Source organism: Camelus dromedarius, chromosome X (genome assembly GCF_036321535.1).
Source record: "Camelus dromedarius isolate mCamDro1 chromosome X, mCamDro1.pat, whole genome shotgun sequence".
Lineage (NCBI taxonomy): Eukaryota > Metazoa > Chordata > Mammalia > Artiodactyla > Camelidae > Camelus > Camelus dromedarius.
The window spans coordinates 82,453,441-82,481,262 of NC_087472.1; the positions used below are offsets into that span (position 1 = coordinate 82,453,441).

At 37.1% G+C, this 27,822-nt stretch overlaps 1 protein-coding gene across 15 annotated transcripts in view; it reads left to right on the forward strand.

Moving 5' to 3' along the window:
* Positions 1 to 27,822, forward strand: part of CASK (calcium/calmodulin dependent serine protein kinase) — a 314,683-nt gene that overhangs the window by 239,191 nt on the left and 47,670 nt on the right. For all 15 annotated transcript variants that reach the window (XM_064483255.1, XM_064483254.1, XM_064483258.1 and 12 more), the window contains 3 exons: positions 17,168 to 17,245; positions 19,553 to 19,633; positions 25,761 to 25,949. In XM_064483255.1, coding sequence (XP_064339325.1) covers positions 17,168 to 17,245; positions 19,553 to 19,633; positions 25,761 to 25,949 — 348 coding nt within the window. The remainder of the gene's footprint in view (positions 1 to 17,167; positions 17,246 to 19,552; positions 19,634 to 25,760; positions 25,950 to 27,822) is intronic.

Consider the following 27,822-nt stretch of genomic DNA (forward strand, 5'->3'; position numbering starts at 1 on the left):
AGTATATTTCTTGCTCACACCACAGTCTAATGAAGATAACTGGAGTTGGGGAGGGTACAAGGAGAGTCTCTTCCACACAGTCATTCAGGAATCCAGTCCTCTTCCACTGTGTGCTTCTGCCATCTCCCAAAGCTTTGGAATTTTGCACTGCATCCTTTGCACCCAGCCAGCAGAATGGAGAAAGTGGAGAATTTTGCAGGGTCAAGGTTGGACGTGGGCTATATCACTTTTGCCCATATCCCGTTGGCAAGTACTAGTTGTATGCCTACCTAGCTGCAAGAGAGCTAGGAACCATAGTTTTTAAATGTGCTCAGTGAAATAAGCCAGACAGAGAAAGACAAATACTGCATGGTTTGACTTCTCTGTGTAATCTTACAAGAAGTCAAACTCAGAAACAAAATGGAATGATGATTGCCCCAGGCTGGGAGGTGGGGGGAATGGGAAGAGGTGAGGAAAGGGGCTGAGAATTTCAGTCTTAAGATAAATAAAGTCTGAGGGGCTAATGTATACTGTGGTGACTGTAGCTGATAACACTATATTTTATAATTGAAATTGACTAAGAGAATAGAACTTAGGTATTCTCATTTTTTAAAAGATAAATATGTGATGTGATGGATGTGTTAATTAACTTGATTGTAAGAATCCTTTCACAGTGTGTACATTTATCAAATCCTCACATTGTACACTTTAAATATGTTCCAGTTGTATTTGTCAGTTATACCTCAGTAAAGCTAGAAAATGTGCTCAGGAGAACGCAGAAATGGGTTTTCTCTTTAGTGTAATTTATCTTAAGTAATTTGAGGACATTTCAGATTAAGTTATTTCAAATAACTTGTTACTTTCCTTGGACACCAAAAAGCCCTTGAAATTTATTCTATTTTGTGGATCGCTCCTAGCATTCCACTTTCTTCTCCTCCGTCATCATCTTCATTATTGTTATTGTTAACATGTTATTTGAATTAGAGTTTGATCTCTTCATTGGCTCTTTAAATGTCTGTTGTTCTTTATCATTGTTTCATATGATGCAGCAAGTTTTCACAGTTGTGAACTTCCCACAGAAGTCATACCCTTTACTAGGATTAGTAAGTGGGATATTTGAAAGTCACTACAGCACAGCATGGAGATTTGGTTTATTTCAGTGTAGTCAGCAGTTAAGTCATTGCTAAGATTTCCTGACCCTCTTTAGATCAAGGACTTTTTGCCATCATTTAAAGACTTAAAGAGGCCCACATTGGTTTTCAAAGTTGGGTTTTTCTTACCTAATGTAACGAGGTGTCTGAGCATACCAAACTTTAGACTGCAGGGGAAGTACAGGAACGTTGCTGGTTTCTACAGGGAGGGGCAGATATTCAGACACAGGCTGGACCTTGGAACTGAGCCGGGCCACCATTTACCGTTCAATGCTAAACTTCTCAGACCTCACTCAAAACATGTATTTTAAATAGCTGCAGCATTCTTGGGTAGACACTGTCAGCATCAGAAGAGACTCATAGATTTTAGTGAGGAAATTGTGTTCAAAGTTCCCTTTGGATTTTTATGAATTATAAACTTAAAGAAGTGCTTGTACTGTCAGCATCTGCCCTGTCAATGCATCTCGATTTGAAAAGGGGCTGGCGGACTGAAAATGAGCTGTGCCCAGTAAAAAGGCAGCATGTCTACAGAATTTTATAGGCAGGCACTACACGTGAACCCCAGAACTCTCCTGAAATAACTGGACTATAAGGCCAGCCCTGGGCAGTGTTGGGATGCATTTGGTTCTGAAAATCCAAACTGAGCCATTTTTCAGTGAAAGCTTAATCACCATGAATGACATAAGCCATCATTAGACTATGCCCTCATGATCTACGGCCCTTAAAGCTTAAGCTCTTGTTTCAGAGTTACCAGGCTATATTTCAGTAATGTGATCCATGAAGTATTCAAGTGGCTGCCATTTAGAGAAATCTAACCATTTTTAAAAAGTTAAATCTTTAAATGCTTATGGTATGCATAAAAAAGGGATCATTTCATCATTCTAAGTGAAGTAAGCCAGAAAGAGAAAGAAAAATATACCATATAATATCACTCATATGTGGAATCTAAAAAAAGAAAGAAGACACTAATAAACTCATCTACAAAATAGAAACAGACTCGCAGATATAGTAAACAATCTTATGGTTACCAGAGGGAAGGGAGTGGGTAGGGATAAATTTGGGAGTCTGAGATTTGCAAACATTAACTACTATATATAAAAATAGATTTTAAAAGTTTCTTCTGTATAGCACGGGGAACTATATTCGGGATCTTGTAATAACCTTTAATGAAAAAGAATATGAAAATGAATATATGTGAATATATGCACATATATGCATGACTGGGACATTATGCTGTACACCAGAGATTGACACATTGTAACTGACTATGCTTCAATTTTTTTTTAATCACAATAAAAAAAATTCACAATGTGGTATATAAAGATATAAATACATTAAAAAGATCATGGTATGACCAACTCTTGAGAAGAAGCTTTTCAAACTTTGACCATTCATTTTTCTTTCTTCTGATGTTCCATATCCCATGCTTGGATTTGGATTGTTTTGTTTTGCAGAATCAATGTTGGCTCCTTTATAGGATTCCAAATAGTGACACCTAGTGGCCTAGCTTTGTGGCCCATGGCTTGACTGTTACTTAATCTCACTGAGCCACTTCATGAAATATCTTTATTATATTTCAATAATTCCTGTTAATTCATTAACACTCAAAATTGATAAATTTAAGGCCATAATTTTTAACCTGACCTAAAGAATCAGGATTAAGGTCCTTCGGAAGACAAAAGATTATGTAGTATTTTATTTTTTCTAGTCATGCCTTTAAAATAGTAACAAGCTCAAAATTCAAAGAAATGTTACTAGAATTTCTCTGGAAGAAACAAAACATCTGTCATATTGAAAGAATTTCCATTAAAACAAAAAGAGAAAATCTGTGGTTTCACTGAGAGAGGAAATGCTTTCTGATTTAAATTCTAGTAATCTGTAGTTAAAATCTAGTAATCTGTAGTTAGAAGTAGATCCAGAATGTCTAAATATTTGCTACTCAACCAGCACCGCCTGGCACACACATGCTGCTTCTCATTTTGTGGGAAGAAATAAAGAGGCTTGAGGAGGAACTGTGCTTGGTCCAGCTTGTTCCAATATGTCTGCTTTCAGAAATTAAAAGCACTGGTACAGAGATGGTCTTGTATATGAAAAATATAGATCAATTTTAATAAAGTACAACTTGGCCTGTGTATTAGTTTGCTAAGGCTGACACAAACTGGGTAGCTTAAGATGACAAATTATTCTCTCACAGTTCTGGAGGCTAGAAGTCTTAAATCAAGGTGTCAGCAGAGGCATGCTCCCTCCAAGTCTCCAGGAAGAATCTCTCCTTGCCTCTTGTAGTTAGTTGCCTACACCTTGGCATTCCTTGGTTTGTAGCTGCATCACTCCAGGCTCTGACTCCATCTTCACGTGGCCTTTTCTTCTGTATGTGTGTGATTCTATGTCTTCACATGGCCTTCTTATAAGGACACCAGTCATTGGATTTAGGGCCCACTCTAATCCATTGTGACCTCATCTTAACTAATTATATCTGCAAAGACATGATTTACAAATAAGGTCACATTCTGAGGTTCTGGGTACACATGAGTTTTGAGGGGACAATATTCAGCCCAGTACAGCATGGAAAACTGATTTTGCCCTGAATTTATTTTTTTTTCAAGTAAGAATGTGAATTACAAAAATCAGATATAAAATAAGGAAATGTTACCCCATCATTCATTAATTAGACTTTCTTGGAACTGGTATTAAAGTGTAATTATGTCTTTTAATAATATTTTGAATCAGTCTTGGAACTTGTATGTGATACATTGGATGGTTAGATGATGTTAGTGTTTTTGATGGACTGAAAAATCAAGAGTTTTTCCAGATAAAAAGTGTTTTGCAAATGTTACTTGGTGGTGATTCTCAGTGTTACTAATTTCTGGTAGAAATTTTCCTATTACAGAATTAATGTTTATTTTGTAAACCAACAATGTTATAAAACATTGTTAAATTACACATTTATCTCTGCCAAACTTTGATGACTAAGTTTTAAAGTCACCCACCATCTGTCATACCTCTGAGCAGCTGTTAGCATTTGTTACAGACTGCGGTTTCCATGATAAATGTGATGCCCCTCTTAATTAAGATTATTTTTGTGAGAAATCCTAAAAAATAATTGGTGATTAGATTAATAAAGTAAAACTAACTGCAATAGCAACTTAATTTAGCAGTTTTTGTATTAATTCATAAGTGTTTTATAATAGAATATTTTAAAATATTGCATTAAAAGTTAGTTGATGTCTTTAATCCTCCATATTTTATATTATTGACACATTTATTATCATTTTTTGCATTTTAGGGAGAGTTAGAGAGTTTTTCTATCTGACCTGGAGTTAACACTGGAAAACTACAACTCTTAATTTACTATTTTGCTTTTTTTAAGATGATATTAAATTAGTAATCACATTTGGGAATAGCTTATTTTTAGGAATCAGAAGTTTTTATTTTAGAAAGTTTATTTTAGAAATCAGAAGGGAACTTGATGCTTTTAAGCAATTTGGAGTCTGAGAAGTAAGTTGATACAGTGTTAAGTCTGGATGTTTAAACAGACTGATGAGTCAGGAAATGCCAAAGCTAAGTTTCCCATGAATTTGCAGTCCAGTCGATTTGCACTTAAATGTCTGGAATAATAAAGCCTGTTTGAGGACTTTGAGAGGCTGAGCTACTGATACCTTCTCAGGATCCCATCTGGTCTCTAAGAGTGAACTTCAGCAAGTATGAAGCCAGCTGGGTAGTGGGGCAGTGGTGGTGGCCCTTGTGCTACCTGCCTCCTGGAGCTGGAGATTAAACTGCACTGAAGCTTGCTTTGGATATAGGAGTCTCTCATCCCACTGTTTCTAATTGGATGGACAAAAACTGCCATACTGTTTCCATCTGCATATCAGTGTATTATACTCTGTGTATATATATGTATTAGGGTCAATAGAGAAGCATCACATGAAACAAGATTCCTGAAGTAAAAAGAGCTAGAAATATTCTATGTCCTAAATATGAAAAGTAGTTTTTCTTCATTTTTAATGTAGATACCAGTAAACTTAAGAAAAAGCTACTAAGAATGTGGTCATTTGTTAAGCAGCAATAGAAAACTAATACAACCAGAAACAAAGCAAGGATTGTCCACTCTCACCACTTCCATTCAGCATTGTTTTGGAAGTTCTGGCCAGTGCAATAAAGCAAGAAAAAGAAATTCTGGACATGCAGACTAGAAAAGAAGAAGTAAAACTTTCTTCTCACAAAGATATATTCTCGTATGTAGAAAACCCTAAGGAATCAACAAAAAATCTACTAGAACTAATAGGCAAGTTTAGCAAGATTGCAGGATACAAGATCAACATACAAAAATTAACTGTACTATTATATACAAACAACGAATAATGTAAAAATAAAATTTTTAAATATTCACAGTACCATCGAAAAGAATAAAATAATTTAATCAGAAAAGTATAGGACTCATGCAATGAAAATTACAGCTGTTAATGAAAGAAAGTAAAGAAGATCTTAAAAAAAAATGGAGAGATTTTGTTGGATTGGAGGACTCAGTATTGTTAAGATGACAGTTTTCTCCATATTGATTATTTAGATTCAGTGCAATCCTTAATCAACATCCCAGCAGAATTTTTTAATAGAAGTTGACAAGCTGATCCTAAAATTTATATGCAAATACCAAAACAATTTTGTAAAAAGAACAAAGCTGGAGAACTGATTTCAAAGCTTGTTGTAATGAAAATAGTCTGGTATTGGTGTAAGGATAGATATAAGAATGAGTGGAACAGAACAGGACAGAGTTCAGAAATAAACCCTCACATTCTTTGCCATTTGCTTTTCAGCAAAGGTACAAGGGCGATTCATTCAATGGGGAAAGGATAGTGCTTTTTTTTAAACGTGGTGCTGGAGCAATTAAATTTCCATATGCAAAGAGGTAAACTTAGACCCTTACCTCATACCATGCACAGAAATTTCCTCAAGATGAATTACAGATCCGCTGTACGATTAAAACTTTTAAAAGGAAATATAGGAGTAAATCTTCACTACCTTGGTTTAGGCAAAGAATTCTAAGATACAATACAAGAGAGCATTTGAGGATAAAGGAAATGGTCTAAAACTGGATTGAGATGATGGTTGTACAGCTGTATGAATTTACTGAAAGTCATCCAACTGTACACTTACAATGGGTAAATTGTGCAGTTTTTAAATGATACCTCTGTAAAGCTTTTAAAAATGAAAAAATGAGAATATATCTCTTTATTTTAAAAAAAATCTGTTACCCTTTTGACATGTTTTAAGGTAAAGCACTATTGTAAGGTCCTTCCATGTGTAAGGACTATAGTGTACTGCGGGTCCCAAAATGTCATTTGTAATCCATTGTTCCTACTGTGACAGCACTTTCCAGTGTCTCCTGGCATTGTCCCTGTGTCCTAACACCAATCCAGCAAAGCCAAGCCGCCCACCCTCTGCAGTGCCCAGAGCCCGCCAAAGTGATCATCCCAATAGGTTTCGCTGGGTCATGACTCGGATTTCTGCATCTCAACATTTAGCTTTATGGCTAAGAATGTACCATTTCTTGACTTTAAAATGCTGAATTTGTTTTTCTCTCCCAAGAACTGTTTCATTAACCAGTGTGTAGTTGTGACTTGGGAAAGAAGTCCGCATTGTCCTTTTTAAGAACATTATGAATTACATAATTTTATGTATTTTTCAATAAGGGAGGGGGCGCCTTCTCAGAGCATCATGTTTTAGTTTATTCTTTTAGTTCATTTTTTTCTGTATTCAAATACATGGCCATTTCCCAAACTTCACAGCTTTTTGGCAGATTTTATGTGACATAATGTCAATTTTTTGGTCTCTTTACTGTGGTAAAGTATACATAACATAAAATTTACCACTTGAAGCATTTTTAAGTGCACCATTTGGGAGAATTCAGTATATTCACCACTATCCAGAGATCCAGAACTTTTTCCAGCTTCTCCCACTGAAACTCTGTACCCATTAAACAGCCACTTACCATTTTCCCCTCTCCCTAGCCCCTGGCAGCCACCATTCTACTTTCTGTCTCAATGAATTTGACTACTGTAGGCACTTCATATAAGTAGACTCATACTGTATTTGTTCTTTTGTGACTAGCTTGTTTCACCTAATGTAATGTCCTCAAGGTTCAGCCATGTTGTAGTATGTGTCAGAATTTCCTTCCTTTCAAAGACCGGAAAATAGTTCATGTTATATATATACCACATTTTGCTTATCCATTCATCCAATATCAATTATTTGTGGACAGTTATATACTAGGAAAAGCTAAATTCTCCAAATGCAGCTGTCTAGTAGTAGGGAATTCAGCCTTAGTTCCATCCCCTAGTTCAGTCCCCAGTTGCTCCATCCTGTCTCCAAGTTAGCTCCTGCATCGTACATCTTTGTGAAAAGAATATGTGACTTTCACTGAAAGTATGATTAACTACAGGAGTCCCTCACATTCCCTTATTTGTTCAGATGAATTACTTCTGAAAACAGGGGCTGGAATTTACTCTAAAATATCAAGAATCAGCTTGTCCCCAGTATCAGTGTTTCCCACTGCGTGCCCTTCTCTTTTTATAGCACCATGGCCAACTTCACCCGAAGGCAAAGGAATGTTCTAAAAGCCTTCCAAGTGCAACAAGCACTGATTCTTCTTCATGCTATTCTCAAGGAAAGGGGGGGAGGTTTCCCCCAGGAAGGAATGTGATATGCTCAGCTGAAGAATATTCGATGGGCTGGCTTGCAGCACTCACAATCCAAGAACATAGCCACTTTCTTCTCTCTGTGGTCCTTCAAACATTATCTCATAAAACCACTTCTGCCAGTGTCTTTGCTTTGTTCTCTTTTACCTTTCTACAGTAGAAATCCGTTTTTGCTACCACCACTTGTACAAATCTTTGGTGTTTACCTATACAAAATCAGTCACATCATAAGTCAAAATGTAGTGTATTGCCTCAGTAATTAAATAGACGATTATATGACACTCCTAATAAAAAATGGTTTAAAGCAGCAGATTAATAATAGGATATTCATTTAATGTAAAGATCATTTAATTATTACCGTAGCTGCTTCAGAAGAGCACATTAGAAAATGCGGTTTTAACACTTTTAAAAATGTTTTTAGTGGAGTTTTATGGAAAAGAAACTCTTATCATAGTGAAAGGTCTCACGTTTGGGCAAACTCTTGGATCTAGTATTAAAAAATGCCCTATTTCAGAAGGTTTAATTAAAAGCAGAATACAGCCTGCCTGTACCATCTGACTGGTTGTTTTTCCTCATGCTTTCTTCTTGCTTACTCAAGAATAGACATGATTTGTTTCTTACAAGGCTTAATTTTAGGGTCATTTGTCAACCGAAAAAGGCCTAGAGAACAGTCAAGTTAGGTCATGTGAGGCCAGCGTTTGAGTTTCTCAGAAAGAGCTGCCAACTGACCAGAAATCCACCACAGTGGCCTATATTGTTAGGCCACCGACAGGCTTTTTAGATTGAACTAGGAGGTCAAGCAAGTCTAAATTTCTTGGATTCAAAAATAAATCCCTGTAAGAGTGATGTTCTAATGGGACTGAAACAAAAGCAGCTCTGTATACAGACAAATCAAACCTAAACCAAACCAGAGCCTTCTTAGGGATACTTTTGCTGTCAGGATCCAACATATTTGCAAACCTTTCAGGAAATCTTGAAATGGCCCAGATACACTTATTTTTCAGTTTCCTGTTTGCCGTCAGAAGAAAACCTTCATAATGGATTTAGTTAAAGAAGCATGTTGCTAGGCCATCTGGGCCCCTTGTAAAGATACATACCCCATCGTGATTTTCTAGAACATGATCTAAGCTAAATTTCACTACTATACTATTCGACTCAAGCTTTCCTGGGACATCTAACTCAAGGTCTTCCAGCAACATTCTTACTGGCCACTGAGTATACAGTCCATCTGATGTCCTTTTTGTAACTTGAGTTACCAAGCAAAAACTGGGCCATAGTATTGGTAGCAGCCCAGAACCTCTCTCCAGGGAAAATCTAAATTCCAGGCTGGGACTCCTGCTACTTTATTACCGTCACTAGATTTGTGGATTTGATACTTTTTTTTTTTATGTAAGAAACAAGTTTAGTTTAAGATTTATACAATTTAGCTATTTACATGTTTTCTGAACTTTTGGAGGGAAAGTTAGCACACAGTACAAATTGTGAAGGATAAGTTACAAATAATGAAAGCATACTCTTCAAATGAATGAAGTACATTATCTCTGTGCAGATGGAGGATTATCTGTGTGACTAATCTTTGAGTGCTCTCTTTAATTATTTTTTAATTGAATTGATTTTTTTAAAGTTTTATAGAATGTAAATTTTTAGAGAAGACAAATTTTAGTGCTGACAGAATAGGCAATTTTTAATCCCATAAAAGAATAATGCCTTCAGTGTAAATCAAAATCCCGATGATGCATAATCGTTCTCAGATTTGTAAGATGGACAGATTATATAAGTTCTTCCCAAAGTTTAATTGCACCTTCTTACATCTTTGAAAATGCCATTTTAAATTTTGGGACTTGTTTCTTTCACACTTAACGTTTCCCATCACACAATCTTTGGACCACTGTTACATTGCTCTTCTCCATGTTTGTACTGTGTCATGTTTAATGACACCAAAGATCTTTGAAAGGACTTTTCATATTTTTAACCTAAAGATAGTGAGTTTATATGTAAACTTGAGCAGGAAAAATTGATTTTTAGATCTCAAAAGATTTTCTCTAATCTTTACTCCAGAAAATCTGCTCCAGTGCAGTAGCTGAATATCAGTTCCTTATATTTTAGTATTAAATCACCTTTCCTTCGTATTTTTCCAGATTTCAAATGTATTTTTAAAAATACTGTAGGATATCAGTGGCTGACCTTCTGGGTTCACTGAGAAGATGTGACATTGGAACTTTATTCCTAATAACCCAGCTTCTTCACAGAAACTATAAAGTTAGTTCTTAGTAAGATAATCTATGTTCCCATGGCAAGTCATTTCAGTCCCTATTATTTACAGATACGTTACATTACGTACTTTGCAGCTAAACATTTGATTCTTGGAAACTTTAATTCTTTTCCAGCAGGGAGCTTCTTTGGTATCTTTGGCATATTTAAATGGTAGGATGGTGGTTGCTAATTTAGTTCCGTGTTCCGAGCAACTCGACAACAAACCCATTCATTATTTGTCTCGTGTCTATAGCCTAGTTGCAAAAGTTACAGCCTTTCTCAGCTAATGTACATTCTGGTCCTTAGATTTGATTTTCTCTGTGCAAGAAAGTTAGTGGGACACATAACCCAGTGCTAGTAGGTTCTCCGCCAACCATTCCATTTTAAAGGTTGATATTGTTAAATGCTGCATATAAACTCTGAGCTGGACAAAGACTTCTATAGGAGGACTAGAAATCAGAAGAGAGTGCAATATAATGGAGTATGGTTAAAAAAAACTTGATTTAGTGTTTTAAATGTAAATAAGAAACGACACATTAACGGATTCCATCGTCTTTATGTTTGAAAGTACAGTCTCAGACTAGTTGAATTCAATATTACCACCAACTTTTATTCTGCTTTGCTTAAAACAACCCATCTCAAATATAGAATGTGGCCTTAACAGAACTGTGCTTTTATCCTCCTTAAGACAGAAAGATGAAGCGTGTCTGTGTAGCTGTGTGGGGTCATTATCTAACCCAGCGCCAGAGACTGGCAGTGAGCATGCCTGTCTGTGAGTGAGACAGCTGTTCACATTTCCTCGTTTTGCCTTGTGGGGGTGTGTGTGTGTGAGAAAAAGTGCTGAACTTGACTAACTATAATTTCCTTAGGGAAAAAAAAAAAACAAACAGTAATAGATTTGTTCTTGTTTTCTCTCTGGGGGTAATTTATTAACATTCTTCTCGCCCTCTGTCTCACTTTGTACACCTCAGCTTTACAAATACACTTGAAATCTTCAGGTGGCAGGAAAGCAAATAGCAAAGTGATATATTTTATCATTTCAAACCACCTTGAGTTTCAGCTTCTACAGCAAGTGTTGGCAACTCCAGCTGTCAGGCCAAATTCAGCCAGCCACCTATTTTTGTAAATAAAGTTTTATTGGAACACAGCCATGCCCATTCATTTATGGACTATCAATGGCTGCCTTCACATCCGCAGCAGGGTTGAGTGGTTGTGCGGAGTCCTTGTGGCCTACAAAGCCTGAAATGTTTATCATCCAGCCAGGAAAGGATGGGGATTGTAACATTCTTTAACAGGGCAAGGCGTGTAGTTGATTGCCTAATATCTTTTAAATTATCTTTAGTTACTTTTTTTTTCCTACAGCCTATAAATGGCATCTTCTACAGCTCTTTACCCAAATATTTGCTGAAGGTATCTCCCTGGCATGAGACTGTGTGTTACTGAATTCTGACACAAGCCAAGGAAGTCTGGTATGAGACAAGGGGCAGCAGGAGGCCAGTCTAGTTCCTGCTGCTCTGGCTGCCTGACCCTGAGCGCGTGACTTCACCTCACCGGACGTCAGCTCTCCCCTTCTTAAAATGGAGGAATTGAATCATGTTTATCTCGAAGAGCTCTCCTGCCTTGAAAATAAGAAGAAGTCAGACTTGAAACGTAGTTTTAAAAAGAGAATTAAATGTGGTCAACATGTATTTCTTAATTTTGAGGGAAGGTTTTTTAACCACACAAGCAGGATAGAAATGATAGCTGGATCCTAAAGAAACAAGCTAAAATAAGTATTCCTACTCTATCTTTATATCACTCAATTTAAAAAAAAAAAACTATTTACAGTTCCTTTGCTCCAGTTAAATACTCATTTATCTTTTGAAGAAACATTTATTAAACATCTGCTTAGGTACTCAGCTACATGCTAAGTGCTGTTACTGAATGTCAAAGAACTTGAGTCGGGGCATGGAAAAGAGAAAGAACATGTTCTGTAATCATACCCCTCAGGCATCCAGTGCCCTTGGCTGTTAATGCCCTGGGAGTGACAGGCATCCAGATGTCGTCTCTGTCCAGGGTCACTTCTGCATCGTTAGTGTACCCGGAAACTGGCCACAGCAGCTCCCTCTTGGCTCCTGCCTCCAGTTGTCACCCCACAGTCATTTCTGTGCCCCATTGCTCAGTACAGACAGCCCTCTTGGGCAGGGTTCAATCAAGATGGCTCCAGCCAGATTACATTCTGAGGCAGCTCCTTGATTCACAGGAAATACATTCTTGTTGCCGCATACACTGCAGATGTGGGCTGCCATGCCATTGGCCTCTCACCCTGCCATCAAAGGCTGCCCCAGGCAGCCTGCAGCCAAGAAAGAGGCTCTTTTCACTTGGGACCCCAAACACCACACATCAGGCTGCCCCGAGGACTGACTCTCTCGCAGTGCCCTTCCGGGTATGCCAAGATGGGCCTTGTAAGTTGCTGTAACTCAGCGAGCATCCCTGCAGAGAATGAGACAGTGAACTCTCCTTGCTGCACCTCCAATTTGCGTACGTGTTTCTTTTGGAACACCTACCATCCTTCACTTTGCATGAGGGAGGAGGCAACTCCCTCCCCTTTCCTCCCCAGCAAGGAGAAGGGAAAATCAAATGCTGGCTCTCCTCAGTCCTGTAACTTCTACAGGTTCCAAGCATCTGCCTCTACAGGCTAAAATGAGGTGCTGGGGTGAGTGTGGAAGGGCCATTTTAGCCACCTTTCAGCAAACCCTGGAAGGATGTTCTGGCAGCTTCCTTGCAGACTTGGTGCCACTTACTTCCTCTTGGCCTTAGCTCTGGGCTTTAGCTGAAAGTCCAAGACAGCAGGAGAAGGCAAGAAATCACATCATTCTAAATATCCTTTGTATACGATGGAACTGAGAGGGGGCAGTGTTAAAGAGTGATGAAGAGAACCTGCAGCCTTCCTTTGTTCTCAAAACCCAACCACCTCTCACTTGCTCCCAGACCTTGGTGAGACTCCACCTGAATTTGATCTTTGAGTCCTAAATATCATCTCATAGGCAGTGTACAATATGAAGATGACCAATAAGACTGAGAAGTTGAATAGCTGCATACTTCTCACTACTGTTCTAGAGCACTTTAACATCACATTGCATTCAAACTTTTCTCCGTTGATGACTTTTTATTTACCTGCTTTGCCATGTTTCTCAAATAGTTTGTATTTGTTATGGATATACCTAAAACATTTTGAATCCATCCCTAAGGCAAACAGAGTCACAGCAATGGCCAGGGGGAAATGAAGATTGGCATGTCATGCACACACATCCAGATGGTCCCCACCTCGGGACTGCTCAGTGAGATCCTTTCCAGTTGATGTTGCTGGGGACCAGGGTATCTCAGGTCCTCAAAGAGATTAAGCTGGCATATGTGTCTGGACCTTTGGTTATTCCCAGTCTTTGGAATTTGTGAGTTCTTTGAGGACCAGAACTTTCACCTTTTTCCTCTCCATAACCCCAGCAAATAGAACACCACAGTCTGGTACACAGTAGGACCTCAGTAAATATTGTATGGATAGGTGGATGGGTGGATCAACAAGGGGTCACTTCTTTCCACTGATGGTGACAAAGTGAGCCCCTTTCCTGTCCCTACCTCAGTTCTTACATGCCTTTTAGTTAATGCGCAGGAAGTTGAAATTCACGATCTATTCTTAGCCACATAGACACCATCCACTCCATCCAATACCTGCCTTGACTGTGCTTTCCTGGGAGCTAGGGTGCAGAGGCCAGTGCCCCAACCTCTAGAGGACGGTCCTTTCATTTAATTCCTTCCTATTATATCTGTGTTTGATATTAAGCATCTCACCTCTCCCTCATCCACTTTGGGTGAATGTGTGGTGAATTGGATCAGGATGATATCTGCCTGCCACCTGTGAAGTTGTAAGGCTAGAATGATGGTTCTTGCTTTACTGTTCTGTGCCTCAGTTGCCTCATCTGTAAAATGGGAGTAGCAGGGGTAACAACCTGATAAGACTGTTCGAGATTAGAGAGAATATATATATGAGGAATTTTGACTAGTAACTAGCATCTAGTAAGTGCTCAATAAAAATGACAATTATTAGTTATTATTAGTACTATTTCAACTACTCTCAAAAGTTAGCACTGGGCATGAGATTTACAGGTATCTAAGGAGTTTATTAAAGCACAGATTTCTGGACCCCCTTTTCAAATTCTGATTCAGTAGATCTGCAGTAAGGCTTAGAAATACGTACGTTTAATAACCACTCCAGCTGATTCTGCTACAAGTCCTCAAGAAACCACACTGATATAAGACCTAGAGAACCTTACTTGGCATCGTCAGAACGAGACAGAAATAAAAAGCCTCCAGTGATACACTGAGAGCAATTCTGGGAGGTGTGGAATTTTTGTTGCTTTGTGAGTAAAAACTAATATGCATTTATTAAATGTGTAAGTACAAACTAACCCTAATCATAGTTGAAATCTTTGAAAGTAGTGTTAGTAATATTCCTTGATCAAGAAAAAGGCTATATGTAAAAATAGATTTTAAAAAAGTTTCTTCTGTATAGAACTATGTTCAATATCTTGTAATAACCTTTAATGAAAAAGAATATAAAAACAAATATGAAACATATATATATGCATGACTGGAACAATGTGTTGTACACCAGAAGTTGACACATTGTAACTGACTGTACTGCAATTAAAAAAAACTATAAAAAAAAATTTAAAACAGAGGAGAAAAAAAGAAAGAAAAAGGCAAAACTTTTTTGTGGTGAAATCAGGCATTATAAAGGCATTATATTTTTTTTCATTTTATTGAGTTATAGTCAGTTTACAATGTTGTGTCAGTTTCTGGTGTACAGCACAATTTTTCAGTCATACATAAATATACATATATTCATTTTCATATTCTTTTTCACTGTAAGCTACTACAAAATATTGAATATATTTCCCTGTGCTGTACACACAGTACAAACTTGTTTATCTATTCTATATATACCTGTCAATATCTACAAATCTTGAACTACCAGTCTGTCCCTTCCCACCCCTCTCCCCCCTGGCAACCACAAGTTTGTATTCTATGTCTCTGAGTCTGTTTCTATTTTATATTTAAGTTCATTTGTCTTCTTTCTTTTTTTTTTATTTTAGATTCTGCATATGAGTGATATCATATGGTATTTTTCTTTCTCTTTTTGGCTTATTTCACTTAGAATGACATTCTCCAGGGACATCCATGTTGCTGTAAATGGCATTATATTGTCCTTTTTATGGCTGAATAGTATTCCATTGTATAAATATACCACCACTTCTTTATCCAGTCATTTGTTGGTGGACATTTAGGCTGTTTCCATGTCTTGGCTATTGTAAATAGTGCTGCTATGAACATTGGGGTGCAGGTGTCTTTTTGAAGTAGGGTTCCTTCTGGATATATGCCCAGGAGTGGGATTCCTGGGTCATATGGTAAGTCTATTTTTAGTCTTTTGAGAAATCTCCATACTGTTTTCCACAGTAGCTGCACCAAACTTCATTCCCACCAACAGTGTAGGAGGGTTCTATAAAGGCATTATAAATGATATTACTGTCAACTTGTAAGGCCTCAAATTAAAATTGCTTTTTTTTTAAAGAGCATTCCAGAGTTTTAAAGATCTTTTTATTCATGTAGGTTTTTTACTTTATTTGATTATTACTATTGTGACATATCAAGTGATGACTATGTCTAATGTTTAAGTGTTAAGTATTTTAAATCTAGTTTTTTAATTATAGTTCCTTACTTTGGGTTTTTTTTTTTCTTTCTTTCTTTCTTTCTTTTTTTTTACCACATATGTATAGTATTCCATTTATCTCTATAGACTAGTCTGGGAACCTACACGACATATATAACATTATTTCTATGGAAAAATCTATTCCCTAGTTCCAAACTTCAGAATTCACAATTTTTAGAGATAGAAACCATTCAGAGGATGGAGACTGCCCATGTGTATTCTACAGGGATTTGGGCAAACTTTTGTAAACCAGCTACATATTGCTAGTTCCTAAATGTTAAAATAACATTTTAAACAGAGCAGTATTTTACTAGCCTACTTATACTATTTATTACTTTCTTAACGCCACCATTTGAAGATAGTCCCTGCTCGCTCTTCACAGCACTATCCTCAGGCCTTCTTTATTTATGTCTGTCTGTTTGCCTATCAGCATTAGGAATTTTTATGTATGATGTGGCCCAAATATTTATAAATCGTAAAGCTTTATCTTGCATCAGTATAAACACGTCTAACTATAATCTGAAGAATGTTTATGGTATTTGAACTCTCCACTAGCGCTAGGAAAAAAAGAACAAAACCAAAACCAACCCCCCAAAATCCCCACCTATTTTAGAGAAGTTAGGACCTAGAAGTGGCAAGCTAGCCAAGATCATTTTAAACTCTTCACTTTTCAAAGAAGACTGTTGAATGAGACGTTTCATCTGAGGTAGAAAGTAATATTTTAATTACACTTCTACACTACAGAGGTTTTTCTCCAAAGAGCTAATTTTCTTCAAAAAGTTTAAATTTTGGATCATGTAGATTTATGGTGTTTTTTAAACATATTTAGATTCTTTTCAGTATCTTCTCATACTCGTGGATTTGCAAATTCAAAAGGAAAAAAGTTAATGTCCTTGACCTCTTGCTGAAGGATGCCAGCACTGATACTGTTAATGAACAGCCCTAGTAAAACAAGTATAAACCTTTTGTGAGAACATTCCTTCCTAGAAGGAGTTGGGTTTGCCCTTTCCCAAGATTTAAATTTCTGTGAAAATTCTTTCGGACGCGTCTTGGCCAGAAAGCATTCTTTCATTTTACTCTGTATTCATCTTATTAAATGTTACTTCTATCAGAGGGAAAAAATGCTGATTGCTGAGATACTGATGGTTTTTTAAAAGATATGCATAGCACTCATATCCTGACAAATTTCATTGAATGAATAAGAGATTATTAACAAGAAGATCCCACTAAAATCGTCAGCCTGTCTTTTTCAGAGGAAAACATTGCTTAGTGAAATAATGAATATGAAGCTCTGAATTTTAGCCAAGAATTGTGAATGTTGATCGGATTTTCTCCTTTGCCTCTAGCTGTATGACAAAATTAACACCAAGTCTTCACCGCAAATCAGGAATCCTCCGAGTGATGCAGTACAGAGAGCCAAAGAGGTAAGTGATGTATTTTGTAAATGTTGTATTTGCTGCCTTTAATGAAAACACTTTCTGCTGCACAGTAACAGGCAGTTTCCTTGCAGTCACACTTGGACCATTATATTCAAATTTACTATTTCTAAGCTTCTCACTGAGCATTTGCATACAGAAAAGGGGGGAAAAAAGCGTCAGCCGCGGCATTACCTAGATTTCTAGTTCTGGTTCTGCTGTGTAAACTTGAACACGTTAACATATCGATTTTACTTCTCCTTTTTTTTTAAGAAAAAGTTATTTTACCGAACTTGGTGAAAATAGACATGCTATGAAAATTTGAGTTGCTTTTTTAAGGTGGTAATGTTTGGAAGGTATCTAAATATTTATAGTAATCAAGTTCAGAGAGAAGTCATTTTTATAAATTGCTAGTTACTATACATCTTCCACAGACTCGTAACTTCTTTTATTATAGAAACATGACATTGCAGAAAGTTTGGAAAATAAAAAGTCATCTATAATCCCATCACCTTAACACAATCATTTTCACTTTTTCATATCCTTTTCTAATCGCTAGCTACTTACATATAAATTTTATGTAGGTATGATCAAAATGGTTCTTTCTTTTAACCTAACATAATTTAATAAGCATTTTTCAATGTTTTTACTTAGTCTTCATAAATAAGTTCTAATGGTAGCATAATTTTTCTTCACTGTTACTAAATTATAATGAATTAGCAATGCCTTCAGTATTAGACACCTGGTAGTTTTTTTCTTTTCTTTTCACTTTTTGATGTAACAAAAGTGTTTATACAAATAAACATTTCCCTCTGGGAAAAAAAATGTCTTATAAAGTGAAATTACTAAATGAAAGAGTATGAAAGACATAACTCCTTCCCTACCAGACTTTAAACACAAGACCTATACTGGAAAATATTATACATTCACTGAGAAGCAAGACTGAGGTTGTGGAGGCCTGCCCACGTGGTCAGGGCACCAGCCAAGAGAGGTTCTCTCTGAATGAGGAAACCACACCCCAGTGTTTAAAATCATAGGCTATGAGAGCACCAGGGGACCAGAGAGAGTATATTATTTCATCCTTTGTTTCACTGGTAGAGAAACTCAAAGCACAAAATAACACCAAAGGAGAATTGGCCTGTCAGCATTAAACAATATGAATTATTAACAGCATAACCAGCACTTTTTAAGGGTACATTTAGATAAGTAAGAAACCCTATAGTTTTTGTTTGTTTGTTCTTTTGAGGAGGTGAGATCTAAGCCTTAGGCTAAGTGACCTCAAAACATCCCTTCCTGCCCCAGTATTAAGATTCTTGAAGACGAGGCAAGAGAGTCCTACTGGGTACATTACTTGTGTGCCCCTGACATCCAGTCTCGCCGAAGCAATCCTCAATTGGCTCGTCTTTCAGAATTGAGTGCAATGTGCATGACCACACTGAGTCCAGCTATATACAGTTAGAACTGCAGTAGTATGTTTACTCTGAAAAGGAACAGAGACCTTCCCCTGGGCTCATGTCACATAATCAAATTTTAAATGGGTAAACGCCATCCTGGTGGTAAGGGATAACTTTTGAAGAACAATTTCATTTGAAAATGACCATTTTAACCTGTACAGAGAAAATGTTAACAACTAATTAGTGAAGAAAATGTGAGTAGAAAAAGAAAAGGTTTTGATTGGGTTTTTTTTCCTAATTTTTTTCCCTAATTATTCTCTTGGGTTCCCTGGCAATTAATCCTAGGAACCATTGGCAGAGATGTGGTTTTCCCTTTGTGAGGAGATAAGTGTGGAGAATAACATTGATTCTGCCAGGCTGCAAGGAAAATTACTTAAGTGTTTCTCTTCTTTAAACTGTTTTTATTTGAGCCTTTGTCATTTTAATCTTTATGAAAGGAATTGACAGTTTTGTTAACATAAGAAAAAGCTGTTACTAACTTTTATTACAGATTCATCTCGATGGTGAGTTTGGGAAAACATTTGCCTAAGTATTTTCCTATTAAGTTAATTAAGCTACTTATACCTGTAATAAATATGTATTACAGACTTGTCATTTTGTTTTGTATTTTTCGATAATCTTTTGGGTCATAGTTGGGTGATGAAGGCTGAGACTGTTACAGCAATTTGTTTTATTTTTTTTATTACCACCAATGTAATTCTTTTATATATTAATAACCTTTGAATAAAATGATGCATTTTGTTCCAAAATGATAGTTTTGCCTGCCATAAAAATCCATTCATAATTTTGAAGTTAAAAGAATTCTCTATTTTCTAAAGCTAGCATCTTGTTTATACTATTACATATCTTGCTTATTTTTCAGGTATTGGAAGAAATTTCATGTTACCCTGAGAATAACGATGCAAAGGAACTAAAGCGTATTTTAACACAACCTCATTTCATGGTAAGTAACAATTAAACTTCCATAGAAATAAAACCTCACTTTCAGAAAAAGATTTTACTAATCCTTATGAAATACAACCATCTTCATCAAATGTACTTTTAGCCATGTAATATCAGACTGTTAAGATTACAATACTGGGTAATACCAGATACATTAAGTTTTTGTTGTTTGTGTCACTTCGTGTCACAATTGTAAAGGTGCTGTTTGTAAAGTGGTCTTCAAGGACTGTGTAGTCATCAGACAAGGGATTGCTTCCTGATAGGACAGTCCTTTAGTCAGTGGAACTGTTTATGTTACTTAAACCAGAGAGCTCAAATTGGAGAAAATTTTCACTAATAATTTTCTGAACCTAGGTGATATTGGAAGAATTACATCTCCTTTCAATGCAGAACTCTTACACTTTTTTCACTCATTTCTACCATATGCAAAATGGGGGTACCACCTGTATTTAACCAATTAGTATAAAGCTAGATGGTTAAACAGAACTCAAAATAGATGAGATCCCTTTCTGTAGAAGAAGGTCCATAGTTCTCTACTCAACTGCAGTTCAAAAGCATGATTACAGATGGAAATTCATGTCACATATAACATTTTAAAATTGTTAGCCACATCAGTACACGTGGAATATATGTGGAAAGTGGAAAATTCAGGTGACTGCCCTTTGGGAGAAAATCTGATGCAAAAGCTATATTCTTATTACTACTCTTGAGGTAATGATTTTTAAGTAACAGTAGCAGTATAATAGGTGTATCGTATCAGTTACCTGTGAGTTTTCACATACATGGTATTTCATGGTGCAGTGTTTTTAAAATTTTAACCCAGTCGTTGAAGTATTATTTTTTTTCTCAAAGTGCCTACCTAGAAAGAAGCGATTAGCCATACTCACCCTAACTCTCCCACCCAAGCACTAAAGGCTGAACTCAAGGGTAATCCTTGAGAGTATTTAACTTGATTCCACATGACAGCAGCATTCTCCAGTGAGTTACAGTAGGAATCGGGTTCTGGCCTGTGGGTGAGTGCATTTGTACAATTTAGGGGTATCGACACAGGACTCGTCTCAAAGCCCAGCTGTGCTGTCCAGATGTCTCCTAACGCCGCTAAAATCCACACTTCTTTAACTCTTTCTGCACTTGTTTATAGTCACCGGCATATCATTCTAATACTTGCTGGCCTGCCGGAGCAGGTCCCTTCACCAGTGAATGGGCACAGCTTGGCTCGGTTTTGTTGTTCTTACTGAACTTCTGCTCTCATTTAATCGTTGTTATTATTCCTGTTTCACAGACCAGGAAAATGAAGAAACTCCATGTCTTAGTAGTATCCTCAAGTTTGAGAAATCACAAGTACCCGGAGTTAATTACCTTTAATACTATCTTGTCCCCTGGTTGTTTCATATGTGTAGGCCACGTTTCCCCAGATTACAATTAAGTCCCCTGTAGACATCATGTCTTATATAGTGTGAACGTGGTTAAAGCTGTGGATTCAGATGGACCTGGGATTCAACTCCAGCCTTGCTGCCCTAGCTCTGTGACTCTGATTCTCTTAGCCAACCTCATGGAGTTGGAATGAGAATTAAGTAGATGACGCATCTACCGTGCTCAGCACAGTGCCTGATACATGCTTGTTGCCTAATAAATGTTAGCCAATGAATATTATCAGTTATTCCAGAGGGTCCGTCATGTGTAGGACACATAGTAAATTCTCAGCAAAACATTGAATAGATACGGAACTTGCCCATTTGAAGATAGGTAAGCCTCACCTCAACGGACTATTCTGTGCGGTTTTCTGTAGATAGAAACCTGTACATTTTGGACAGACATGCCTGTCTATAAATTGATAAGTAACCGTAGATCAATTCCAAGAAGGATGTTGGACCTTTTAAGACCAGTCGGTCTTTCAGATTGGAAGTAAGCTGCATAAAGAAATTAACACATACCCAAATAAAATCCTTTTTTAAGGTTAAGATTCTTTTCAAAACCATTAAAGCTCAGATCACTGCATGTCTCACAACTTACCTACCTTCAAAGCCTTGGTTTATTTTGCTTTTCCAACATCAGAGAGAAATTAATGTGTGCATTGCTATTAGTAAACATTTTCAGAAATAATAGTTCTTATTATTTATGAACACCCAGCTAGGTACTTAAAAGACATTTTCATACATTCACCAAATATGTAAATGCTTACTTTGTGCCAGGCACTGTGCTGGGCACTAAGGATAATGGTGAATAGGACAAACGAGGTCCCTGCCCTCATGGAACTTCCATTCTAGAAGGGGCATGGGTAGGTGAGCTAGAGACAATGGGCAAGTAAACAAAACAAGGTAACTTCATATAGTAATAATAACTATTTAAAAAAAAAAAAAGAAAAGACGGGAAGAGCGTATGTAGCTCAGTGGTAGAGCGTGTGCTTAGCATGCATGAGGTCCTGGGTTCAATCCCCAGTATTTCCATTAAAAAAAAAAAAGATAATGCGGCAGGGATGATAGGAAAGTGGGAGCTACTTTAGATAGTCAGGAAAGCTCCTCTGAGGAGTTAATACATGGGCTGACTTGTTATGTGAAAGAACCAGCCTACTGAATGTCCAAGCATGGGGAAGGGCAAATGCAAAGGCCCAGAGGCAGGAAGGAGTTTTGTAGGGTCAGAGTACAGAAGAAAGGCCACCGTGGCTGGGATACAGTAAACAAGGGAGAGAGCGGTACAAGAATTGCTGGGAGACAGTGGTAGAGGCAAGACCACGTAGGGCCTTCCACAGTATGGAGTCTGATTTTCTCCTGGATGACACTGAGCAATTACAAGCAAGAAAATACTATTAGACCTGTGCTTTAGAGATTCCTGGGGCTGTTGTGTAGGGAATGGACTATAGTGGGAGTAAGAGTGAAAAGAGGGAGACCAATTAGGAGGCTGTTGCAAGGTGGTAGAGGCTTGGGGAAGGACAGGGCTGGTGGAGAATAAGCAGGCTAGGGTTCTGCATTGGAGATGGTTGGACATGACAGGACCTGCTGGTGATTGGGATGTGAGGTGATGTGGTTAACTCCATCTTACAGTTCAGAGAGAAAACTACACCCAAGAAAGGCAAAGAGGCTTGCTTGAGGTCACTGACCTACTAAGTGGCCTCACTGAGATTTAAAACCCAGATCTTGCCGGCTCCAAAGCCCATGCTCTTAAAAGTGGGTTGACTTGTAATGAGGATTGATTTTCCTATAAACTTAACTTGAACTCATTAGTTATTCCCAAATAAACATGTTTGGATAATGTTCCACGTGGGAAATATTCCGAGCTATATATACTATGTTAAATAAACTTAAATGCTGGAGCTTTCTATCTTATAAGCATTTTAAGATCATGGTTTTAAAATCTTGGTATTTTAAAAAAACAATTATTAATTGTTAAAGGGAAATATTGTAATGCTTATATTTTTATTATACCAAGATTTAGAAGTTATTATTAGCATATTTATAACTTCATACTTATTTGTTCAATTGTCTGGCTTTTTCTTTGCTTTCTGATCATTAAAACATGAGAGTTTAATATCAGATTGCTTACACTTAAAAATACAGATACTTATAAATACTTCCAGTAACTAAAAGAGTAAAAAGTATAGATTTAAATGATTTTCTTTAATCTGTAATCTATCTTTAGACATCATGATAAAAAATACTATCACACTACCCTTTTTCAGTTATTCCCTTTGAAAAACTTATTTTTTTAAAAGAACAGATAGTTGCACTTGTAAAATATAAAACATTGAAGATAAAAACAATACTAATAGAATAGAAAGTCAATGCTTTCATTTTTTCCTTTGAAAAATAGGATCTAGAACAGGAAATTTTAAAAGGAAATTTATATCCTAATTTCAAAAAAAAAAGATGATTAAAATCACCTTAGGCTGATATGGTTTCATTATTAAGTGGTAAATTTTATGATTTGTAATTAAGAAGCCAGGGGAACTACTTTCAAATCTAAAATTCATATTTTTTCCTATAAATTTTAAATGAATTTTTCCACTCTAGTCTGAAGTTGTTACTTATCTTTTCCATGTCCTTATTATAGTACAAAAAAGTGTTTTTTCCTATTATATGATTCTTCTATAATTAAAAATAACTGTTTCAGCTTAGTAACAATTGCTCAATCATATGTCATAACATACTTGAAAAATATTCAAACTCTAATTTCCCTATTTTTTATTTGACATCCTCTTTTTTAATGACTTTTTTAGCAGTCTGTAAGTGGCCCCTTTTTTCCTGTTTGCATATGCATTAGATTAAGTTTCATTTTGTGTAGCAGCCTTCTACAGTGGCAGATAGTGGTTAATATCAAGTATGACCTCATTTGGTGACATAATTTAAGGATTTCTCTCTTAAAGTTCAATTTTGGTATTATTTTGTGACTGTGGGCTTATCCTTCCTTACATATAATACATTAAATACAAGTGTTGGCTTATATAATTTAAAAGGATGGGTAGAAATCATTTGCAAAAAGCAGTATAAACACTTTCTCCAACCCATGTAACTGCCATTATCCTGATGAAGCTTGGTTCTCTTTGTGCCTGGTTGTATGACATCCTGCAGTCATACAAAGCGTGTTTTTTAAAAATGCACTGTTTATAAAAGATACATCTGTAATTAATACAATGAATGTAATTTTAACAGATGAAGTTTTTCAGTTTGTCTGTTACTGAGTTTTGCTTTCTGCCCTAAATCTTCCTCTCTTAAGTGGCCACAATTAAACCGGGAAAAGAGGGATTTCCCCAATAGCATAACCAACACCCTTGGACCTGGGGTACCGGTGCAGGCAGGGCACCGGTCAGGAAGCCAGGGTCATTGTGGAGCCCTGCTTTCAAGCTTCGCTGCTTAGTGCCCCTCGGTGCCCTGACCCAGACCCCAGTTCAGCCCAGCCCTCTTACATCTTGGGAACATCTGCCGTTTCGTTTAGAAATTCAAGTACATATGTTGCTCCAAGCATATGCTCTATAAACATAGTCTTCTTCATGATTTGACCACATTTTTACTTTATTTTTACCTCATATGCATACCTTTAAAATGCAAATAGCCAAGTCATGACTTTGGTAAACTTTTTAATTGACTAACTTAATTTGAGATGCTAAAAGCTTATACCTTTAAGGCAGTTTTAATTATGTTTCATTATCTCCAGGTATTTCATTGCCACACAGATCACAGATTACAAAAGAACTGAATTTATAGTTAGCACACAAAAAAAGCATAATCTGTGGAAAGCACCAAACATACTGGTACTCAGCTGTAAAATTCTCTTTGAAGTAGAAATATTCAAATATTCATGCTTATCAAAAACTTTCTTATAATGGCAGGAAAAGTACAGTAAGCCTCTTTTAGGAGAAACAGGATATTTATTACCCAGTTTCACCAAGATGACATAGGGAGATATCAATAGAAAGAAACCACTTTTTCTTTGTTAATGGGCTTTGCAAAAAGAAGTCATAGTAATAATTGTTAACTTATTTTTTATTTAGGCAAGTGTTCCAAAAAGTAGAAGCAAACAAAAACATAAGTAGGTCTAGATTTTGAGCTTCACATCATGTGATATTTTGGGAAAATTACATTTCTTCAGGTACACTTGTTTGTGTTTTTGTTTCTTTTACTAAGTCATATGTTATAAATTATCCTCTGCTTTATATAAAGGAGTTATTGTTAATACCACTGATGAAAGATATTTGCTCAACACACCAATTATTGCACTATTTCTTTTTAAATTTTGTTTCTATTTTAAGCCCCAGCACAACTTTGCCACCTCTATGTACAGATGATTCTTTCTGCTAAATTATTTGAGATTGCATTATGTTGGCCTTTCTTTGAACAAGTTATTTGGGCACTTTTTCATAGCATCAGACAACACCTCTAACCCAGATAATCTACAAAACACATTCATTCGTTGATACGCTCACTCATTCTTTCATTTGTTCCTTCATTTTAAAAAAATCCATCTGTCATGATTGTCACAAAAAAATTATGGTATGGTTGTATGTAGGTGTAATGTGCTTTGAGTTCTCTTTAAATGAGAGATGCCTTTGAGAAGCAAAGAATGACTTTATATATATTTACACAGTGCTGAAATGGTACCATTATTAATATTTTATTTCCTTTGTAAAATACCAGGCCTTACTTCAGACTCACGATGTAGTGGCACATGAAGTTTACAGTGATGAAGCATTGAGGGTTACACCTCCTCCCACTTCTCCCTATTTAAATGGTGACTCTCCAGAAAGCGCCAACGGAGACATGGATATGGAGAACGTGACCAGAGTTCGTCTGGTCCAGTTCCAAAAGAACACAGATGAACCAATGGTAAGTAGGAAAAGAAAGTTTTCTGCACTCTCATAAAATCCCAGCATGAATTAGAGCAGCTACCTTCAACCTATACTATTGGAGGTGGGGAGGGAAGGAGGGCATGGGTAGTTTGAAAGAAATCCGTTTCCAGATCCTCGTTTCAGGGCCACCGCCATCCCCCACCACCCCTACCTTTACCTAAAATTGTTCTGCCTGACACCCTGCCTAAGGCATGTTGGTTCTCCTTCCCACCTCTCCTTTCCTAATTGCTCTTCAACAGCAAAAAATAGACACACCTGGTACATTACAGTAGCATGTAACAGCCTCTGGAGGAGCGAAGAAAGGGACAATTAGAACTATTGGAATTGATGTTGAAAAAATGAATGTCTGAAGTTCCTTGTATAAGTCTGGTGGTTTCCAGATCTTTTTCCTTCAACAAAATTAGAGGAAAACTAATTTGGAAGGTATTTAAAGACCTGAGTAACATTGCTAAAATACAATTCCTTCCATTCACATCTACCTATTTAATGTGAATTCATTTTCTCAGTACATAGGAGTAGCGTTGGTGTAGAATCGAGGCTGAACCCTCCCTCATTCTCATACAATTCTCATAGACTGGGAAGATCAAGGAAAGGCTCCCTGCTGTTAACTGAACAGAGGGGAGAAGGGGAGTGGAGAACATCCAGACAAACCAAGTAGCATATGCAGAAACCTGCTAGTGAAGAGGCTCTTAGCGTAGGTTTGAAATGGAAAGAAGGCACCAGAGCTGGACTGTAGGAAACAAGGTGAATGGCAGGAACAGTACCAGACAAGTGTTGATTCCGTTTTTTATCTTAAAAACAGTGGGAGGCTATTGAAGAATTTTAAGCAGGGAGAAAAGATCAGATTTTCATCTTAGAAATAACTACTCTGGAGACTGGATTAGAGGGGGACAAGAGTGGATAGAGGGAGACCAGGTAAGAGACTGTTACTGCAGTAATGCAGGGGAGAGATGATGGCACTGAACTGGAGGGATGGTTGTCCAATGGGAAGAAATGAATAGATTTAACAAAAGAGTAATTTCACAGACCTTGATAATGAGTTGACAATGAGGACTGAGGGAGAAGCAAGTATTGAGGATGACCCTAAGCTTTAGGTTTTCACAACCAGTTGGACAATGATGCTACCCACTGAGACACTGTAGGGAGAAAGAAAACATTCAAATTTATGCATTCGTATCTTTTCCTCAGAGCATAGAAAAGGGATATTGGGAAATAGAAAAACAAATTACTTTAGAAAGTTGCCCGGTTGCTTTCCAATTTAAAGGAAGAGTTACAGACCATTGATCCTATGACTGTGATTTCCAGAAAGTCCTCAACTCTGGACATTGAGGTTGTAATTCTTACTGTGCCAGCTGTACTGTATTATCCCAGCACTTACAGCAGGCAGGGGACATGCAAATGACCTCCTCCCTCCGGTGCACTCCTACCAACTCTTTGGGTTAAGAGCACGAGCAGTAGCAGCTTGTCGGTGCCTGAGGCAAATCACTTCATGTCCATGGGCCTCAGTTTGCTCGTACTTTGCTTAGCAACTGTTACCAAAAGCATACTTGACGACATGATCCCCAAGAGCCCACCCGGCTCTGAAAGTCTGATAGTCCACTCATTCATTTTATGTATTCACTCACTCATTTAGCAAATGTTTGTTAAGTGCCTGCTACGTGCAGATCACTGTATACCAGGGACGTAGTGGCAAGTAAGACATGCTCCCTTTCTGGAGCTCTCTTCTACAGGCTACCGACATTAAACAAGTACACGTGCACTTACGCATGGTTCGTCTGACAGGTACAGTTATGACAAAGCTATAGGGGAGAGAAAGCTGTGTCAGAAGCAGGAGAAGGGGTGATGTTCAG